This window comes from Trichoderma atroviride, chromosome 7 (assembly GCF_020647795.1).
Source record: "Trichoderma atroviride chromosome 7, complete sequence".
Classification (NCBI taxonomy): Eukaryota; Fungi; Ascomycota; class Sordariomycetes; order Hypocreales; family Hypocreaceae; genus Trichoderma; species Trichoderma atroviride.
The window spans coordinates 1-20,617 of NC_089406.1; the positions used below are offsets into that span (position 1 = coordinate 1).

The 20,617-nt window shown below is 25.7% G+C and overlaps 1 protein-coding gene across 1 annotated transcript; it reads right to left on the reverse strand.

Moving 5' to 3' along the window:
* Positions 1-17,610: 17,610 nt before the first annotated feature.
* TrAtP1_011981 (uncharacterized protein) lies at positions 17,611-19,926 on the reverse strand (the record flags this gene model as incomplete). Its single annotated transcript, XM_066115335.1, has 6 exons — positions 17,611-18,918; positions 18,966-19,101; positions 19,153-19,240; positions 19,288-19,435; positions 19,484-19,759; positions 19,813-19,926. The coding sequence occupies 6 exons, from the start codon at positions 19,924-19,926 to the stop codon at positions 17,611-17,613; spliced, it is 2,070 nt and encodes a 689-aa protein (XP_065971433.1).
* Positions 19,927-20,617: the final 691 nt, after the last annotated feature.

Genomic DNA, 20,617 nt, shown 5'->3' on the forward strand with positions numbered 1-20,617 from the left:
AGTTACGTATTGCTAAGGTTAATCCATTCCCTCCGATAGATGAAACCAGCACCTCCTAACCCTAACCCTAACCCTAACCCTAACCCTAACCCTAACCCTAACCCTAACCCTAACCCTAACCCTAACCCTAACCCTAACCCTAACCCTTATTATTTACTAGTATTCACTTTTCTAAAGTAAATATCCTTTATATTAGGAATCTATTTACTAGTGTTTACTTTCTTAAAGTAAATATAATCCTAATTAGCTATATTAGCTAAAGGTTTCTTTATTACATATACCCTATAGGTTTATTTATTATAACTATAAGTTATTAGGTTGTAATATAATACTCCCCTTTTATTAATCTTATCCCTAAGGCCTAGCCTATTATTTATAAGTAAGCCTAAGCCCTTAGTTATATTAAGTAAGTAACTTTCTTTTATTATTATTATTATACCTAATTATATTAAAAAGTTAAAGGCGCTATTAAAGTTATATTTTACTGCCTATTATTATTTTTAACTAAACTTTATTTATTTATTTAGTTTTAAGGTAGTACCTTATACGCGGTGCTTAAATAAAAAAATTCATTATATAGTAGTTAAAGGTATTAACAATTGCGCTTATTATTATAGCTTAGGTTATTCTTATAATAGTTTATAAGTTCTAATATTAAGTTATAAGTGTTTTTCCTTTATTTTTTATTTTTATTACTAATTTTTTAGTTAATTATATTACTAAGGAGCTAAAGTGTTTAAAGCGCTAGAAAGAGCTTGCAGAGGAGGCTTTAGTTAAGCAGTAGAAGAAGCTTAATAAAGTGTTAGGTTATTTAATATAGTTATATAAGCTTTATTATATTCTTTATAATTATAGTGTAAAGATAGTAAGGCATGGGTTAAATGCTAAGGAAATAGAAGAAGTTAATTATTATAAGGAAGAAGAGTGTTATGCTAAACTTGTGAGAGTTTAGAATAAGGAGGCGCAGATTCTTTATAAGGTTTAGTCTATAAGCAGGGTTAGGGTACCTAACCTCTCCTCCTTTAAGTTAGACTTATTATTATTTCTATTCCTAAGGACTAGTAATATTCCTGCAGGATTATTTAGGTGTTTCTTTTAAGTTCTTATTCTAGGACCTATAAGTTTTTATTATTATTATATCCTTTCTATTTAGCAAGGTACTCTCTTTCTTTTATTATTTTATTTATTTATATATAAGTTAATTTTTTAATTTTATATTCTTCCTTAATATCTTAGATAATAATTTTGTTTATAATTAGCTTGCTTATCTTTTTATCTACTAGTGCTTTTTTAAGTAGTAATATATGAAAGACAGCTGTTTTAAGCTGCATGTTATTAAGTAAGTTTAATTTATAGTTAATTTTACTAATTTTCTTTAAGATCCTAAAAGGTTTAAGTTTTTTAAAGTTTAATTTATTACTTGGCTTATTTATTTTAATATTTAGTAATTTTTTATTATATAAATGTTATAGCAGGTAGACTATATCTCCCTTCTAAAGGGTTAGTCCCTTAATCCTTATATAATCTGCATATTCTTTTAAGTATTATTTAAAGAATTTAAGTTAAACTTTAAGTTCTTTCTGTAATTAGATTATATCTTCTGCAAGAATATGTATATTATCTGTATTTAGTCTATCATAAGGTGGTCTATAGGCTTCTAGTGTAAACCTATAGTTAATGTAAAATAGTGTAACTCCTATGGTTTTTATTATAAAGCTATTATATTATATTTATGCAATTAGTAGTATTTTAACCTAGTTATCTTACTAAAGATTAATATAATATTATAGGTATACTTTAATAATTTAATTTATCTATTTTATTTATTTGTTTATCTATAGGTAAAATATAGTGCTTAGCTTATAATAGGTTTTAAGTTTAGCTATTAGTTCTTACTAGAATTTAAATATAAAGGTACTTCCTTTGTTTAATATAATTTCTTTTAGTATTTTATATTTAGTAAATATATATTTTATATAAAAATGCGCTAGATTTTTAGTATTATATACCTTCTTATATAGTAGAAAATATGCTTATTTAGAGAGTTTATTTATAATAATAAAGATGCTGTTAAAGTGTTTTTTTGTTAATAGGTCTTTTAATTTAGGCAAGTTGGTAATATAGTTAAATATAATAGTATGCCAGTTTTTTTCTAGAACTAGGATTAGTTATAGTTTCCTATATGGCTAATGTCTTTTATCTTTTATTTTCTTATATATATTGTATTTATTAAGGACTTCTTTAATAATTTTCTTTAGTCCTATAAACCTATAATAGCAGGTTATATAGTTATATATTATTTTAAGGCCTTTATAGGCTGCTGTAATTATGCTTTAATATAGGTCTTAGATTACTTTTAGCTGTAATTCCTCTAGTATTTAGATTTTTCTATCTTCCTATATTAATAGATTATTTTTTATAGTAATATTTTCTAGAAAGTCTCTTAATATAAGGTTATCTAATTATGGTCTTTTAAATTATTCTTTAATTTTATTAAGGATAAGGTTATATTCTTTTATAATAAATAAAGTATTAATTTATATTTATTTATAGTTATTATTACTATTTTTTCTTAGTACTTAGGCTTTGATTTCTAGAATTTCTTTGAAATGTTTTTTTTTTTTGCTTAATGCATTTACTTATTTATTAGCAGTGCTGTTAATATGGACAAGTTTATAATTAAAGTCCAAGAGTATTTTAAGGTATTATATTTATTATATAAAGAGTTTTTATATCTAGGTAAAGTATATAATATTATAGTAATTTATATATACTTTAACTTTATATTTGCTTCTTAAATAATAGTGTTTTTATTTTTTAAATACTTTAAGAATTATTATAAATTCTTTATTATAAATAGGATACCTTAACTTTAGTTTATATAGTTTTTATAAGAAGAATACTACTAGATAGTTTTTTCTATTTTTGTCTTTTTATATTAGTACTCCTTTAATAATAAAGTTTAATAAATTAGTTTTAATCTCTAGTAGTTTATTAGGATTATATATAATAAGTATAAGTTCACTAAGAAGTGTGTTTTTAAGTTATTTAAATACTGCTTCTATTTCTGGTTTATATATAAGTTTCTTATTCTTCTATTTTTTCTTACTTTTTTTATCTTCTTTAAGTTAAGTAGTATTAGTAAGTAGTTTAGTAATTTTACTATAGTTCTTAATAAACCTTTAGTAATAGTTTACTAAGCCTAAGAAGCTTTACATTCCTTTTTAAGTTTCTAGTAGTTCCTATTCTTAAATTACTTTAAGCTTATTAGGATTTATTTGGACTTATCCTAGTAAGATTAGGTGTCCTAGGAATTTAACTTCTTAAGTATAAAAGCTGCATTTTTTAAGCTCCACTAATAGATTAGCATCTTATAGTATTTATAGTACCTTATAAATATATTCTTTATATTCTTTAAGGGTTTTTAAGAAGATAAGAATATTATTAAAATATATAATTATAAAGTTATTAATATATATCTATAGTATATAATTAATTATTTATTAAAAGGTTGCTAATATATTAGTTAGCCTAAATGGTATTACTAAGTATTTAAATAATCTATAGTATATTTTAAATATTATTTTCTATTTATCCCCTTTGCAAATGTAAATTAGGTTATACACTCCCTTAAGATCTAAGGCAGTAAACTAATTTGCATTAGTTAAGTAATCTTAAATTTCTATAATTAATAGTAATAGGGTTTAATCTTTAATAGTAATCTTATTTAGCTGTTAATAATTAATAACTAGTTTAAGTTTCTTATTTTTCTTTAATATAAATATAACAGGGTATCCAGCTTATAAGGTGGATAGTTTAATATATTCTTTTTCTAGTTATTCTTATAGCTATTCCTAAAGTGTTTTAAGTTTTACTTTGCTAAGGTTATAAATTAGAAAGAACTTTATTATTTTCCTATCCATAAGATTTATATAATAATCCTATTATAAGTAAAGTAATTATACTATTTCTAATATTAGATTAAATAATTTCTTATATTTCCTTTAGTATTATTAAGGTGCCTTTTAGAGAATATCTTCTAGTTCTTTATTTTTCTCTTTTTCTTTTACTTTTAATAATACTTTATCTAAAGCTTATAATTCTATTTTAACTTATATAATAACTTAGTTAATATATACTTATTCTCCTTTAACTCTTTTATAGTTATATTATAGTGGTACTAGTGATTTTTTTATATTAAATTAGACTTTTTTCTTAGGTTTTGTTTTTTTCTTTATATTTTCTTTATTTTATTACACAGGAGATTTTATTTTTTAGTCTAAAGGTGCATTTTTACCTTCCTTGCCCTTTTTATAGCTTAGTTATAGCTCCTAGGTAATATCTTATTCCTAGAGTATTTATTTTATTTTCCAGTTAATTAATAAATTACTTTATTTTAACTATAGGTGTTCTAGCATAATATCACAGGTATTAAAGCTTATAATATTACACTTAATATCCTTAAGGCATCTAATAATTATTAAGGGGAGTTAATTAATCTTATATTTAATAACTATTTTATATTCTAGGTATATAATACTTAAAATATAAGATAGTATTTTCTTAGTAGTGCTTAGTAGCTGGAGTTTAGCTACTAAGTTAGGGGTAATAAGGTTATAATCTGTATTACTATCTATATAAATTATAACTAGTTATTAGTTAATATACCCTTTAACTAATAGTTTTTTATTATTATATTTAATTAAGTTAATTTAAATATTATCTAAATAGGTTTAGTCCTATATAATATTTTAGTATTTTATATACTACTTATATCTTATATCTTAGATTTAGTCTTAAATTATATAGTAGTACTTTTTAATTAAGGCTTTAGTTTATTTTCTACTATAAGTATATGTTTTAAAGTTATAACCTTTTTATACCAGCCTTTAGGTAGTCTAATAATACTAGTTCTTTTCTTACTAGTGTTTTAGGTAGTTCTATATGTTATAATTAAGGAAGTGGTCCTTCTAGTATTCTAAATTCTATAAATAGTAATTTTATGTTTTATACTAGTCTTTAAGTTTATTAAAAGTATATATTCTATAGTAAAGGGTGTTATATAGCATTTAATTATTATTTCTATAGTACTTATTAAATCTTAAGTTTTTTATATATTTATTATCTAATAGGTAATAGGATTTTAGTAGGATAATATATAATAGATTATAGTTAATAAGGTTTTTTTATACTAAAGGGTGTTCCTTTAGGTACTGTTATTATTCTTCTTATTAATAATATTCCTTAACTAAGGTGTCTAGGACTTTACTATAGTTATATTATAAGTCTTATAAGCTGCAGATACTATATTTATTATAGTTATAGTTAAGGTCCTGGGATTTATAAAGTTTATATTAATAGGTGTATTTATTTATAAGTATTTTAAATATATTAGGTATATTAAAGATTTTATATAGTATTACTTAGCACTCCTTTTCTACTTATATTTTAAAGTAATCTTTAGTAAATCTATCTTCTTCTTTAAAGAGTTCATATATAGCTTTTATATTCTATTATTATTTGCTTTTGCAGATATATTAAAATCCTTCTATAGATTTATAATCTAGGCATCTGTGGTATTTATAGTCTAGGTTTTAAGAACCATAGATATTATAATTATAAATGTTATAAAGCTTAAGAGTTTTAGTATTACATTTATATTATAGTTTATAAGCTTTATAATACTTATAGTTCTTATCCTAGTCTAAGTTTTTCTTTTTACTTAGGACTTAGTTATGGAAATTAAGGGTATTAATTCTTACTATTTTATAAGTTTTCTTAGCTTATAGCTTCTTTAGATAATAGCCTAATTTATTCTTACTGCTTTTATATATAAAATATAAATTATTATAATAGGCTGTTTAGCTTAAGTGGGCGTATAGTATTTTTGTAATAGTGTTTATTTAGATCTTATTCTTATTAGTCTTAGGTTTTTTTTTGTTCTTTTTAGTATAGTAATAGCCTTTATTATAGCCCTTTTTACCGCAAAATCCATAGGTTATCTTAGATCAGCAGTTTACTTTTTTATAGCCTTTCTTACTATAAGTGTTATAAATTCTATTAAACTTTTTATAGTTAATAATATTAATATTTATTCTTCCTAGTTAGGTTCTATTATCCTAGGTAATATAGTCTTCTTATTTCTTTCCTTAGTTAGCTTAAGGCTAATACTTAGTGGTCTAGCTAGTTTTTTTATCCCTTTTTTCTTATTTTTATTCCTACTATTAATTATTAATTGTAATAGCTTCCTAGGTAAAAGCAGTAAAAGTAACTTTCTATTAATTTATTTTATAAATTTTATTTTTAACTTTTAACTTTAGGCTATAGTAATATATTTCCTTTTTTAAGTCTTTTATTTAATTAACCTTACTAAGTAGCTAAATAAAGGTTAAAGTATATTTATAATATAGTTCCTTTTATTTAAGGGTTTTAAGTTTCTTTTCTACTTCTTAGGCTTTATTAGTAATTCTAAAGGATCTTTCTAGTTATTCTTTAAGGTTTTTATATCCCTTAAAGACTTCCTTTATTAATTTACTTTAGTCAGCTGGGTTATTCTTCTTATCCTTAAAGAGTGTTTTAAACCAATTAGCTGCTGCATTTTTAATATATATTCCTGTATACTAGATTCTTTTTTCCAAGTTATCTTTAAGGAATATTTTTAGGTAATAGTATTTAAAATATATTTATAGGTTATTAAGGAATTAATAGAGCTTAGTAGTGTTTTTATTAAATTTTTCTAGTTATTTAATTTTTAAGACTTTTCCTAGTTCTAGTTTATTATTCACAGGGATTACTAATGTTATTATAGGTGCTATAGCAGGTGCTATAATAGGGTCTACTACTAGCAGGTTATTAAGCTATTACTATAAGTTATTAATAGTTTATATATATTATATAATAGTTTATTAGTTTATAAGACACTGCGCATATAAGTCTTAAATTATATATTCTATATTTTTTATATAAGTTCTAGCGCTTTATTCTTATTGCTTATGCTATTTATATTCTTGTTTAAGAGCTTCTATTAGAATATTTTACTAATTATAGGCTATCTCTACTAATATATCTTTAAATTTAATAATACTATTTAACTAGTAATTACTTAAAGCTTAGCTCTTGTAATTAGTATTATATTTAGGAATATTAAAGATTAGCATTTATATTCTTTTTTTTATATTGCCTATAAGGTCTAGTAACTGTCTAAATAAGAGTTATTAACATATAATAAACTATATACTAGATAGTTAGTATAAGGTAGGTTCCTAAGGGACAAACCTAGTAGATAATTCTAGGTTTATATTAGTAAAGCAGTTAGGAAACTTAATAGGTAATATAAGTAATAGTAAATAATATCACCAGATAATAAAAGTGTAAAGCATATTATAATCTTAATTTTATATTAACAACTAGCTATCTAAAACTATCTTTAAGTAAGTGTAAAAAGTGTATATATATCCTATTATTTACTAGTATTTACTTTTCTAAAGTAAATATCCTTTATATTAGGAATCTATTTACTAGTGTTTACTTTCTTAAAGTAAACATAGTCCTAATTAGCTATATTAGCTAAAGGTTTCTCTATTGCATATACCCTATAGGTTCATTTGTCATAACCATAAGTTGTTGGGTTGTGACACCTATACTAACTATCTAGTGTATAGTTTATCACATGCGTATTCCTGTATATTAGATTTTTTTTTTCAAATTATCTTCTAGGAATATTTTTAGATAGTAGTACTTAAAGTAAGTTTATAATTTATTAAGGAACTAGCGGAGTTTAGTAGTATCTTTATTAAACTTCTTTAGTTATTTAATTTTTAGGATTTTTCCTAGTTCTAGTTTATTATCTGCAGGGATAGCTAATACTACTATAGGTACTATAATAGGTGCCACCTGGGGAGCTACCCCTGGTAGGTTATTAAGTTATTATTATAGGTTATTAATAGTTTATTAATCCGCTTGCTATTATATATATAAGTCTTAGATTATATATTTTATATTTTTTATGTAAGTTCTAGTGCTTTATTTTTATTACTTATGTTATTTATGTTCTTGTTTAAGAGCTTTTATTAAAATATTTTACTAATTATAAGCTATTTCTGCTAATATGTTTTTAAATTTAATAATATTATTTAACTAGTAATTACTTAAAGCTTAGCTCTTGTAATTAGTATTATATTTAGGGATATTAAAGGTTAGCATTTATATCTTTTTTTCTATATTACCTATAAGGTCTAGTAACTGTTTAAATAAGAGTTATTAATATATAATAAACTATATACTAGATAATTAATATAAGGTAAATTCCTAAGGAATAAACCTAGTAAATAATTCTAGGTTTATATTAGCAAAGCAGTTAAGAAACCTAATAAGTAATATAAATAATAATAAATAATATTACTAGATGGTAAAGTGTAAAGTATATTATAATCTTAATTTTATATTAATAACTAGCTATTTAAGTTATTTAAATAAGTGTAAAAAAGTAAACTTATATACCCAGTTGGTTCTAGGCTTATAAGGCTTATAAGATAAGTTATATAAGTTATAGCTTATTAAGCTTGTTTATTAAGTTAAACAAGTTAAACCTAATTAGTTAATTAGTCCTTAGTTAATCTAGTGGATCCTGGCGGGTTAGCCCATGGTTGCAACTATAAGAGTTAGGTTGTGATACTTCTATTAGGATGTTTTACTAATTATAGGCTATTTCTACTAATATGTCTTTAAACTTAATAATACTATCTAATTAATAATTACTTAAAGCTTAGCTTTTATAATTAGTGTTATTATCTAGGACGCTAAAAGTTAGTATTTATGTTCTTATTTCCATATTACCCATAAGGTCTAGTAACTGTTTAAACAAGAGTTATTAATATATAATAAACTATACACTAGATAGTTAGTATAAGGTAAATTCCCAAGGGATAAACCTAATAAATAATTCTAGGTTTATATTAGTAGAGTAGTTAAGAAACTTAATAGGTAATATAAGTAATAGTAAATAATATTACTAAATAGTAAAAGTATAAAGCATATTATAATCTTAATTCTATATTAATAACTAGCTATTTAAAACTATTTTTAAGTAAGTATAAAAAGTATATATATATCCTATTATTTACTAATATTTACTTTTCTAAAATAAATATCCTTTATATTAGGAATCTTATTTACTAGTGTTTACTTTCTTAAAGTAAATATAATCCTAATATAATAAACTATACACTAGTAAGTTAATATAGGGTAGTTTCCTAAGGGATAAACCTAGTAAATAATTCTGGGTTTATGTTAGCAAAGCAGTTAAGGAACCTAATAGGTAATATAGGTAATAGTAAACAAAAGTCACTAGAGTGTAAGCAGTGTAAAGCATATTGCAATCTTAATTCTATATTAACAACTAGCTATCTAAGTTATTTAAATAAGTATAAAAAAGTAAACTTATATATTTAGTTCTATAAGAGGTAATTATAACTATAGTAGTAATTACAGAAGTAATTACTTAGTTAAAGTTAGTAAGCGCTATAGTAATTACCTATAGTATAGTAATTACTTGCCTATAATTAGTTAGGATAAGCTATAGTAATTCCCTCTAGGGCCTGTTAATATAACTAGGTGTTATTAGGTTATAACATAATGCTCCCTTTTATTAATCTTATCCCCAAGATCAATATAACTAGCTTATCCTACTTTTACTAGTGTGTCTTGTTTTTCTATTTTCCTCTTAATTTAGTTAGTACTATATTCAACTTTCTTTCTTTAGCTTCCCCTGCAACTATTTGTTATTATTATTTAGCAGATCTTATTACTATTAAAGGCTTTAATATTATGCCTTATTCTTGTTGTCTTTCCAGAGGTTTATGCTGTTAAATGGCTGATTATTATTCTTCTAAATATAGCAAATATATAAGAGCTAGTTGCCCTTGTAATAGTTAAGGAGTAGTATTAAACTCCTATGGATAGTTCTTTTTATATATAAGATTTCCTTGCTAACTTTATAGTATCTTATATTATTTCTAAGTCCTATTAATTAAAGTTTACCAAGGAGTCAGCTAAGCTTCTGTTACTTTAGTGTTATAAGGCTTTTCGCAAGGCTTAGGCTAAGATAGATAAGGCCTTAGATTATTTAAAGCAATTGCGTTATTAGAAGCGCTAGCTTTATACTAAAGGTAAGGAAATAGTATAATATAGTTTAAGCTTATTAAATAAGCTTAAAGACCTTAAGTAGCAGGAATTAAAGGTCCTTTCTATAATACAGGATTATTAAGGGGTAAACCTTTTTAATTCTAATTTCTTACTTAACCCCTCCTTATTATTCCCAAAGAATAAAGGAACTTTATTATTAGTATATAAGAATTAAAGTTTTCTTTAAGTTCCTATAAGTTTTCTATTTCTAGGTATTTCTTCTATTTAACTAAGTATTCTATATTATTTATATCCAGGTTTTAGTATACAGCAAGTATTTTTTCAATTTCATATTCTTCCTTAATATCTTAAATAATAATTTTATCTATAATTAGCTTACTTATTTCTTTATCTACTAGTGCTTTTTTAAGTAGTAATATATAAAAGACAGCTATTTTTAACCTTATATTTTTAAATAGGTTTAATTTATAATTAACTTCGCTAATTTTCTTTAAGATTTTAAATAATCTAAGTTTTTTAAAATCTAATTTATTACTTAGCCTATTTATTCTAATATTTAGCAATTTTTTATTATATAAATATTATAGCAGGTAGACTATATCTCCCTCCTAAAAGGTTAATCCCTTAATCTTTATATAATCTACATATTCTTTTAAGTGTTATCTAAAGAATTCAAGTTAAACTTTAAGTTCTTCTTATAATTAGATTATATCTTCTATAAGAATATATGTATTATCCGCATTTAATCTATTATAAGGTAGTCTATAGGCTTCTAGTATAAACCTATAGTTAGTATAAAATAGTATAACTCCTATAGTTTCTATTATAAAGCTATTATATTATATTTATATAATTAGTAGTATCTTAACCTAGTTATTTTACTAAAGGTTAATATAATATTATAAATATACTTTAATAACTTAATTTATCTATTTTATTTATTTATTTATCTATAGGTAAAATATAATACTTAGCTTATAATAGGTTTTAAGTTTAGCTATTAGTTTTTGCCAAAATTTAAATATAAAGGTACTTCCTTTATCTAATATAATTTCTTTTAGTATTTTATATTTTATAAATATATATCTTATATAAAAATGCACTAGGTTCTCTGCTATATACACTTTCTTATATAGTAAAAAGTATACTTACTTTAAGAGTTTATCTATAATAATAAAAATACTATTAAAGTGTTTTCCTATTAATAAATCTTTTAATTTAGGCAAGTTAGTAATATAGTTAAATATAATAGTATACTAATTCCTTTCCGGAACTAGGATTAGTTATAGTGTTTTATATAGCTAATACCTTTTATCTTTTATTTTCTTATATATATTATATTTCTTAATAACTTCTAAGATTTTATTTCTTATTCCTAGAAATTTATAATAGTATATTATATAATTCCATATTATTTTAACACTATAGTATACTACTATAATTATACTGTAATATAAATCCTAGATTACTTCTAGTTGCAATTCCAGTAGTACCCAGATCTTTCCTTCCTACTTTAGTAAACCTTCTTTAATAGTTATTTCTTCTAAGAGTTTATCTAGTTCTATAATTATAATATATTCCCTTATTTTATTAAGAATAAGGTTATATTCTTTTATAATAAATAAAGTGTTAATTTATATTTATTTATAGTTTCCTTTATAATTTTTTCTAAGAATCTAAGCTTTAATTTCTAGGATTTCTTTAAAGTATTCCTTTTTTCTACTTAGTGCATCTGCTTTTCTATTAGTAATACCTTTATAATAAGTAAGCTTATAATCAAAATCTAATAGTATCTTAAAATAGCAGGTTTAGTATATAAAAAGCTTCTAAGTCTTAGTAAAGTATATAATATTACAGTAATTTATATATACCTTAACCTTATACTTACTTCCTAGGCAATAGTATTACTATTCTTTAAATGCTTTAAGAATTACTATAAATTCTTTATTATAAATAAGGTATTTTAACTCTAGTTTATATAGTTTTTATAAGAAAAATACTACTAAATAGTTTTTCCCTTTTTTATCTTTTTATATTAGTACTTCTCTAATAGTAAAGTCTAATAAATTAGTTTTAATCTCTAATAGTTTATTAGGATTATATATAATAAGTATAAGTTTACTAAGAAGTATATTCTTAAGTTATTTAAATGCTTTTTTTATCTTAGGTTTATATATAAGTTTCTTATCTTTTAGTTTCTTCTTACTTTTCTTATCTCCTTTAAGTCAAATAGTATTAGTAAGGGGCTTAGTAATTTTACTATAGCTCCTAATAAACCTTTAATAATAGTTCACTAGGCTTAAAAAGCTTTACATTCCTTTTCTTATTTCTAGAAATTCCCAGTCTCAGATTACCTTAAGCTTATCTAGGTTTATTTAAACTTAACCTAGTAAAATTAAATATCCTAGGAATTTAACTTCTTAAACATAGAAATAATATTTTTTAAGTTCTACTAAAAGATTAGTATTTTATAATATTTATAGTACCTAGTAAATATATTCCTTATATTCTTTAAGGGTTTTTAAAAAAATAAAAATATTATTAAGGTATATAATAATAAAGTTATTAATATATATTTATAGTATATAATTAATTATTTATTAGAATATTACTAATATATTAATAAGCCTAAATAACATAACCAAGCATTTAAATAATCTATAGCATATTCTAAATACTATTTTTTATTTATCCCCTTCACAAATGCAAATCAGGTTATATACTCCCTTAAGGTCTAAGGCAGTAAACTAATTTACACTAGTTAAGCAGTTTTATATTTCCATAATAAGCAGTAATAGGGTTTAATCTTTAATAGTAATCTTATTCAGCTATCTATAGTTAATAACTAGTTTAAGTTTCCTATTTTTCTTTAATATAAATATAATAAAATATCTAGCTAATAATATAAATAGCCTAATATATCCTTTTTTTAGCTATTCTTATATTTATTCCTAAAGTATTTTAAGTTTTACTTTACTAAGGTTATAAATTAAAAAAAACTTTATTATTTTTCTATCTATAAGATTTATATAATAGTCCTATTATAAGTAAAGTAATTATACTATTTCTAATATTAAGCTAAATAGTTTCTTATACTTCCTTTAGTATTATTAAGGTGCTTTTTAAAAAATATCTTTTAATTCTTTATTTTTCTCTTTTTCTTTTACTTTTAATAATACTTTATTTAAAGCTTATAATTTTATTTTAACTTATATAATAACTTAATTAATATATACTTATTCTTCTTTAACTCTTTTATAATTATATTATAATAATACTAGTGATTTTTCTATATTAAATCTAACCTTTCTTTTAGGTTTTATTCTTTCTTTTATATTTCTTTTATTTTATTATATAAGAGATTTTATTTTTTAGTCTAGAGGCGCGTCTTTGCCTTCCTTGCCCTCTCTATAGCTTAGTTATAGCTCCTAGGTAATATCTTCTTCCTAAAGTATTTATTTTATTTTCTAGTTAATTAATAAATTACTTTATTTTAACTATAAGTATCTAAGTAATATATTATAAGTGTTAAGGTTTATAATATTAAACTTAATAGTCTTAGTATAACTAGTAATCCTAATTAGGAGATAATTAGTCTTATAATTAATTACTACCTTAGCATCAGGTGTAACAACACTAGACATATATATAAGTTATTTTTTCTTAGTATATAATAATTTAAGTAGGTTTACTACTTAGGGAGTAATAAGGTTATAATCCACACTACTATTTATATATATTATTACTAGGTATTAATTAATATACCCTTTAACTAATAATTTCTTATTATTTTATCTAATTAAGTTAATTTAAATATTATCCAAATGGGTTTAGTCTTATATAATTTTCTAGTATTTTATATACTATTAGCATTTTAATTTTTAATTTTATTCTTAAATTATATAATAATATTTCTTAATTAAGATCTTATTTCCTTATCCTTTATTAATATAAGTGTTAAAATTATATTATCTTTATATTAATTTCCAAATAATTCAATAAGACTAGCTTTTTTCTTTCCTATATATATTATAATATATTATTATATAGTTTATAAAATAAATTATAGTATATTCTTTATATATAATATACTTTAGTTAGTATTTATACTAATCTCCTAGTTTATTAAAAATATATATTTAGTAATATATATTATTATACTATTTCTAATTATATATTTTATAATCTTTATTAAGGGTATTAAGAAGGTCCTAGATTTAAACTTAATTATAAGCTTCCTTAATATCTATTTTAATAAGTTTAATTTATTCCTAAGCTTCCTCTAGGGTTATCTTATAAGGTGGGTTTTTATTAAGATATTATTATCTTTCCTCTTATTTTTTTTATTCTTTTGCTTATTCCCTTAGAATATATATATAGTTATATTTAGGGTTATAGAATCCATAGATACAGCATCCTTTACAGTTATAGTTTAAATTTATAGATTTATAAGTTTTATATTTATATATATTTTTAAAGGTAGCTGGTTTTAGTTTTAGGGCTTTCTTATATTTCTTTTATTCTTTAAGATATTCTTTAGCTAGTTTATTTTCTTTTTTAAAAAGTTTATATATAGCTTTTATATTTTTTTACTATTTGCCTTTACAGCTATATTAATATCCTTTTATAAATCTATAGTTAAGGCATTTTAAATAATTATATTTAAGGTCTTAGGAACTATAAATATCACAGTTATAAATATCTCTTAGTTTAAGGTAGTTAATATTACATTAGTGTTATAGCTTACAAGCTCTATAATACTTATAATCCTTATCCTAATTTAAATCCTTTTTCTTACTTAGGGCTTAATTATAGAAATTAAAAGTATTAATTCTTACTATCTTATAAGTTTTCTTAGCTTATAGCTTCTTTAAATAATAGCCTAATTTATCTTTACTACTTTTATATATAAGATATAAATTATTATAGTAAGCTATTTAGCTAAGGTAAGCATATAGTATTTCTATAATAGTATTTATCTAAACCTTATTTTTTATAGTCTTAGATTTTTTTCTATTCTTTTTAGTATAGCAGTAGCTTTTATTATAGCCTTTCTTACTATAAAATCCATAGGTTATCTTAGATTAGTAGTTTACTTTCTTATAGCCTTTTTTACTATAAGTGTTATAAGTTTTATTAAACTTCTTATAGTTAATAATATTAATATTTATTCTTCCTAGTTAAGTTTTATTATCTTTAGTAATATAATTTTCTTATTTCTTTCCTTAGTTAGCCTAAGGCTAATGTTTAGTAGTTTAGCTACTTTTCTTATCCCTTTTCTTTTACTTTTATTCCTATTATTAGTTATTAATTATAATAGCTTCTTAGGTAAATATAGTAAAGGTAACTTTCTATTAATTTATTTTATAGATTTTATTCTTAACTTTTAACTTTAGGCTATAGTAGTATATTTCCTTTTTTAAGTCTTTAGTTTAATTAACTTTACTAAGTAGTTAAATAAAGGTTAAAGTGTGCTTATAGCATAGTTCTTTTTATTTAAGGTTTTTAAGTTTCTTTTCCACTTTTTAAGCTTTATTAGTAATTTTAAAGGATTTTTTTAATTATTCTTTAAGGTTTTTATATCCCTTAAAGACTTCTTTTATTAATTTACTTTATTTAGCTGGGTTATTTTTTTTATCCTTAAAGAGTGTTTTAAACTAGTTAGCTGCTATATCTTTAATATATATTTTTATATACTAGATTCTTTTTTCCAGATTATCTTCTAGGAATATTTTTAAGTAATAGTATTTAAAGTATATTCACAAGTCCTTAAGGAACTAATAAAGCTTAGTAATATCTTTATTAAATTTTTCTAGTTATTTAATCTTTAGGATTTTTCCTAGTTCTAGTTTATTATCTATAGGGATTACTAATATTACTATAGGTACTACAGCAGGTGCTATAGCAAGGGCCACTTAGGGCGCTACTATTAGCAGGTTATTAAGTTATTACTATAGATTATTAATAGTTTATGTATACTAAGTAATAGTTTACTAGTCCGCAAGGTGTTATATATATAAGTCTTAAATTATATATTTTATATTCTTTATATAAGTTCTAGTGCTTTATTCTTATTACTTATATTATTTATATTCTTATTTAAGAGCTTCTATTAGAATGTTTTACTAATTATAGGCTATTTCTACTAATACATCTTTAAATTTAATAATACTATTTAATTAGTAATTACTTAAAGCTTAGCTCTTGTAATTAGTATTATATTCCAGGATATTAAAAGTTAATATTTATATTCTTAATTCCATATTACCCATAAGGCCTAGTAACTATCTAAATAAGAGTTATTAACATATAATAAACTATACACTAGTAAGTTAATATAAGGTAGTTTCCCAAGGGATAAACCTAGTAAATAATTCTAGGTTTATATTAATAAAGTAGTTAGGGAACCTAATAGGTAATATAAGCAATAGTAAATAAAAGTTACTAAAGTATAAGCAGTATAAAGCATATTATAATCTTAATTCTATATTAATAACTAGCTATCTAAGTTATTTAAATAAGCATAAAAAAGTAAACTTATATATCTAGTTCCATAAGGGGTAATTACAGCTATAGTAGTAATTGCAGGAGTAATCACTTAGTTAAAGTTAGTAAGTGTTATAGTAATTACCTATAGCGCAGTAATCACTTGCCCATAATTAGTCAGGACAGGCTATAGTAATTCCCTCCAGGGCCTGTTAGTGCAACCAGGTGTTGTTGGGTTGTGACAAAGTTATTAGGTTATAACAGGTTATAACAAAAGTATATTATAATCTTAATTTTATATTAATAATTAGCTATTTAAAACTATTTTTAAGTAAGTATAAAAAGTGTATATATATTCTATTATTTACTAATATTTACTTTTCTAAAGTAAATATCCTTTATATTAGGAATCTATTTACTAATATTTACTTTCTTAAAGTAAATATAATCCTAATTAGCTATATTAGCTAAAGGTTTCTTTATTGTATATACCCTATAGGTTTATTTATTATAACCATAAGTTATTGGGTTGTGATATTTACTAGTGTTTACTTTTCCAAAGTAAATATCCTTTATATTAGGAATCTGTTTACTAGTGTTCACTTTCTTAAAGTAAACATAATCCTAATTAGCTATATTAGCTAAAGGTTTCTCTGTTGCGTATACCCTGTAGGTTTATTTATCATGACTATAAGTTGTTGGGTCGTGACAATTAGTTACCCTTTAACTATTACCAAATAAACTACCCCTAGATAAAATACCACTAGAGACAAAAGTAATACCAAACTAATTACTAGAAGTACAAGGAACAGATTATAAAGCAATATAACAGTTAATTGCTATTTGCGCTAAGTATACCATACTGAACCTGCTTTGAAAACAAAAAACATAACTCGCAAATATCTCTTGCATTTGCGTCACAGACTAGGGAAACCACAAGGGGGCAAAACCTAATCCAGAGATAGTTCAAACCAAATCTACTTAGACGCTTTTGGCCACATGAAGGGCTTCACGGTACCTCTGGCACCGGTGCTCGAGCTCCACCCTTGCGGCCGAAGTGGTATAGCTTTCTGCAGCCATCTCCGCCAGCTGTATATCAGATAGACCTCCAACGTGTTCCGAAGAAAAGAATTTGAGCGCTCCTTGGTCGCCCATTAATCTCTCGACCACCGAGACCACCACGTAATCTCCGAACCTTTTGATAGCCACCTTATAGTAAGCTTTCAATACATCGTGAATGTCATTGACAGCTTGGTCTTCGTTACTCAGATGTATAGCGCCAGTAAGCTTTCCTAGATCGACAGTATAAGTCTGGCCATCTTGAAAGCCAAGAGCTTGCACACGAGCAATGACGCGCTCTTGACGGATATTTTCAAGTGTTTCGGCGAAATAATGGTTCACAGTTTGTAAAATTCCGCCTCGTTCATCATTTAATAGACCCATGAGCTGACTCCTGGCCGACATTTTGGTGGACTCAATGCGGGAAAGTATTGAGGATTCCAAAGAGGCGCGAATTGATTTGTCTTCTTCAGTTCGACAAGTCTCCAACTGAGAATACTCCGTAATGAGTTGGAATACTTGTTCGAGATAACCACCAGCTATTTGTTCCCATTGAACAGTTTGCTGTCGGAATAAATTGATCAGAAGGGTCGGATTAACCGTGCCAGGCAATTCTGCACCGCGAGCGTCTCTGTATCTTTCGTGAATCCATCCCATAATGTCTTGAACTTCTGGGTCAAAATCCTGGTCAAGGTAATCCGCATCGACTGATCCATCAGGCTGCTGGAAAGGAAACGTGTGTCCTTTCGACCGAAGATCTTTCTCGAATTGATCTGCCAAATCACGAAGATGCATCCGTAGCTTTAATTGACTCTTAGTATCGAGATCTGCGGCATAGTTTCCCCCAAGAGAGTCTTCCACATTGCGTTGGTACCGATTTGCCAGACGCGTCAAGTACTGTCGCTGCTCTGCCGCAGTTTGGCGAGAGGCTCCAAGCGCTTCCACTTTCCGCTGCGTCTCTCTATAGAGATCTTCGATTTCCTTGACAAGGGCAGGGAATTCACGACGAATGTGTTCATATAACAATTGACCCAGGAAAGGCTTCAAAGCCTTCACACCTACTCGGTCTTTTGGCAGTGCACTCCAAGGAGCTTGTTGAAAGAATCGTCTTTCGTTTTCATGACGTTCAAGAATTGTTACACCTTCTTGTATCTCTTTAGTCGACCTGTTCCGCACAACAAACCACCCATGTTGAAGCTGCTCTACACTATTCTGTGCGATGTTGAGGACCTAAACCCGTAAGATTCAGTTCACAAGACGCCTTCAATATTACGTACCCCATTTTCATCTCCAGATTGCAACGCATCGCACTTGGTAATGATGCCAACGGTACGAATACCTGCAGGATCCGCTGCGCGAGCCATCTTGAAGACCTCTTGATTTGCCAAATTGTTTCGTGCATCCATTACTGCCCTGGAAGATAGTCAGTAGAATGCTGGCTTTCCCTTCAATCGAAATTCTCACAGAATGATTGTCCTCGCATCTGTTGTGTAGGTCTCGATGAGTCCCCGAATAACAGACAAGTCTTCCCGAGTCTGATACTTAGTAGGATCTGAGGAGTCAACATGACTGAAGATCTATATAAAGGAGCGATCTTACTGTGAAACAGCCCCGGCACATCCACCACGCTCAAATGATGTTGATCTGGTCCGGAGATTTCGATGCGTAGAATGTCGTCAGAGAAACGCTTCGTCATTTTCTCAATATCTTGTCCATCAGAATTGGGCAATCCCATATATTCAGCGGCCTATTTAGCATTATTAAAGTATCCTGAAGAGCTTGAAGCAGCACGTACCTCATCTAAAACCCAAGCAAATTTAGGTCCGCTAAGCTCATCAGCATTCATCTGCATATCAAACTCCAGCAGTCGCCTCTTTTGAGCTTCATCATTCAGACTGGAGGGGCCAGGCACAATGGAAGCTTTGACCAAAGCTTTTTCCCCTGGCGTACGATGCAGTACAATTTGCGTTGCAAAACGCGTACAGAGGTCTGAGGCAATAGGGAACGAGAGACCCGTGAGACCTTCAAGGAGTGATGACTTCCCACTAGATTGATCCCCAACCACAACAATCTAAAATGTTTTGTTAAAAGGGTTTTTGAGTAAAACTTGAGGCGAAAGCTTACCTGTGGAAGCGGCAGATCTTCATTGATCCCAAAACCGCGAAGTTGATCGATCACGCGGAAGTATCGAAGGCGTTCTGGGTTATCCATTTCCTGTATATCCCGTACTGCCGTCATTTTCCTAGCTGTTTTTATGGTGTTGCTGTGCAATATTCTTCCAATATTCATTTAGAACAGGAATTACAGAATAAGGTATCAGGGCATCGAAACTTATATATCCCAATGTTGCCTGTTCCAATAACTCCTTCTTGCCGCTTGCGGACGCATCTCTTATGAACTTGAAGAGAAATAACGCAATAGTTTGTTCGAGGGAGGATGATGAATATTTGTTCCGCAAAAGGCTGATGACAGTTGCTTCGTATCCAATCAACCCGCCTCAACCACCAAGAGGCGAGTAGAGTACAGCATTAAACTCAGAGATGGAAGTAAATCATCTTCCCCGCCTCACGGAAACCAAAGAATCTCAATAATGCTTCGCGGTTGGCGGCACTCAGAGGTACGAGACCACGCTAGTCGACTAATGCATCGCTGTTTGTGATGTAGAATTTCACTATACATAGACCCTCAAGCCCAGACCATCAGAGAAGCGTCAGCAGACATCTTCAAGCGTAACAAGTCGAGCAAGCAAAGCCGTTTATGCTTACCCTCAAGATGGTCACGGAAAGCCTGACGAAAATAAAAATAACTAAGGATGGGGTGAAAATTTGCTTACACGTCATTCCCGACTGCTTGCGGTGAAGTTGCATTCCACAGCATCATTAAGGTTAACTGACCCGCAACCGCCCTCTCCCTTATCTGCCCTAAGGTA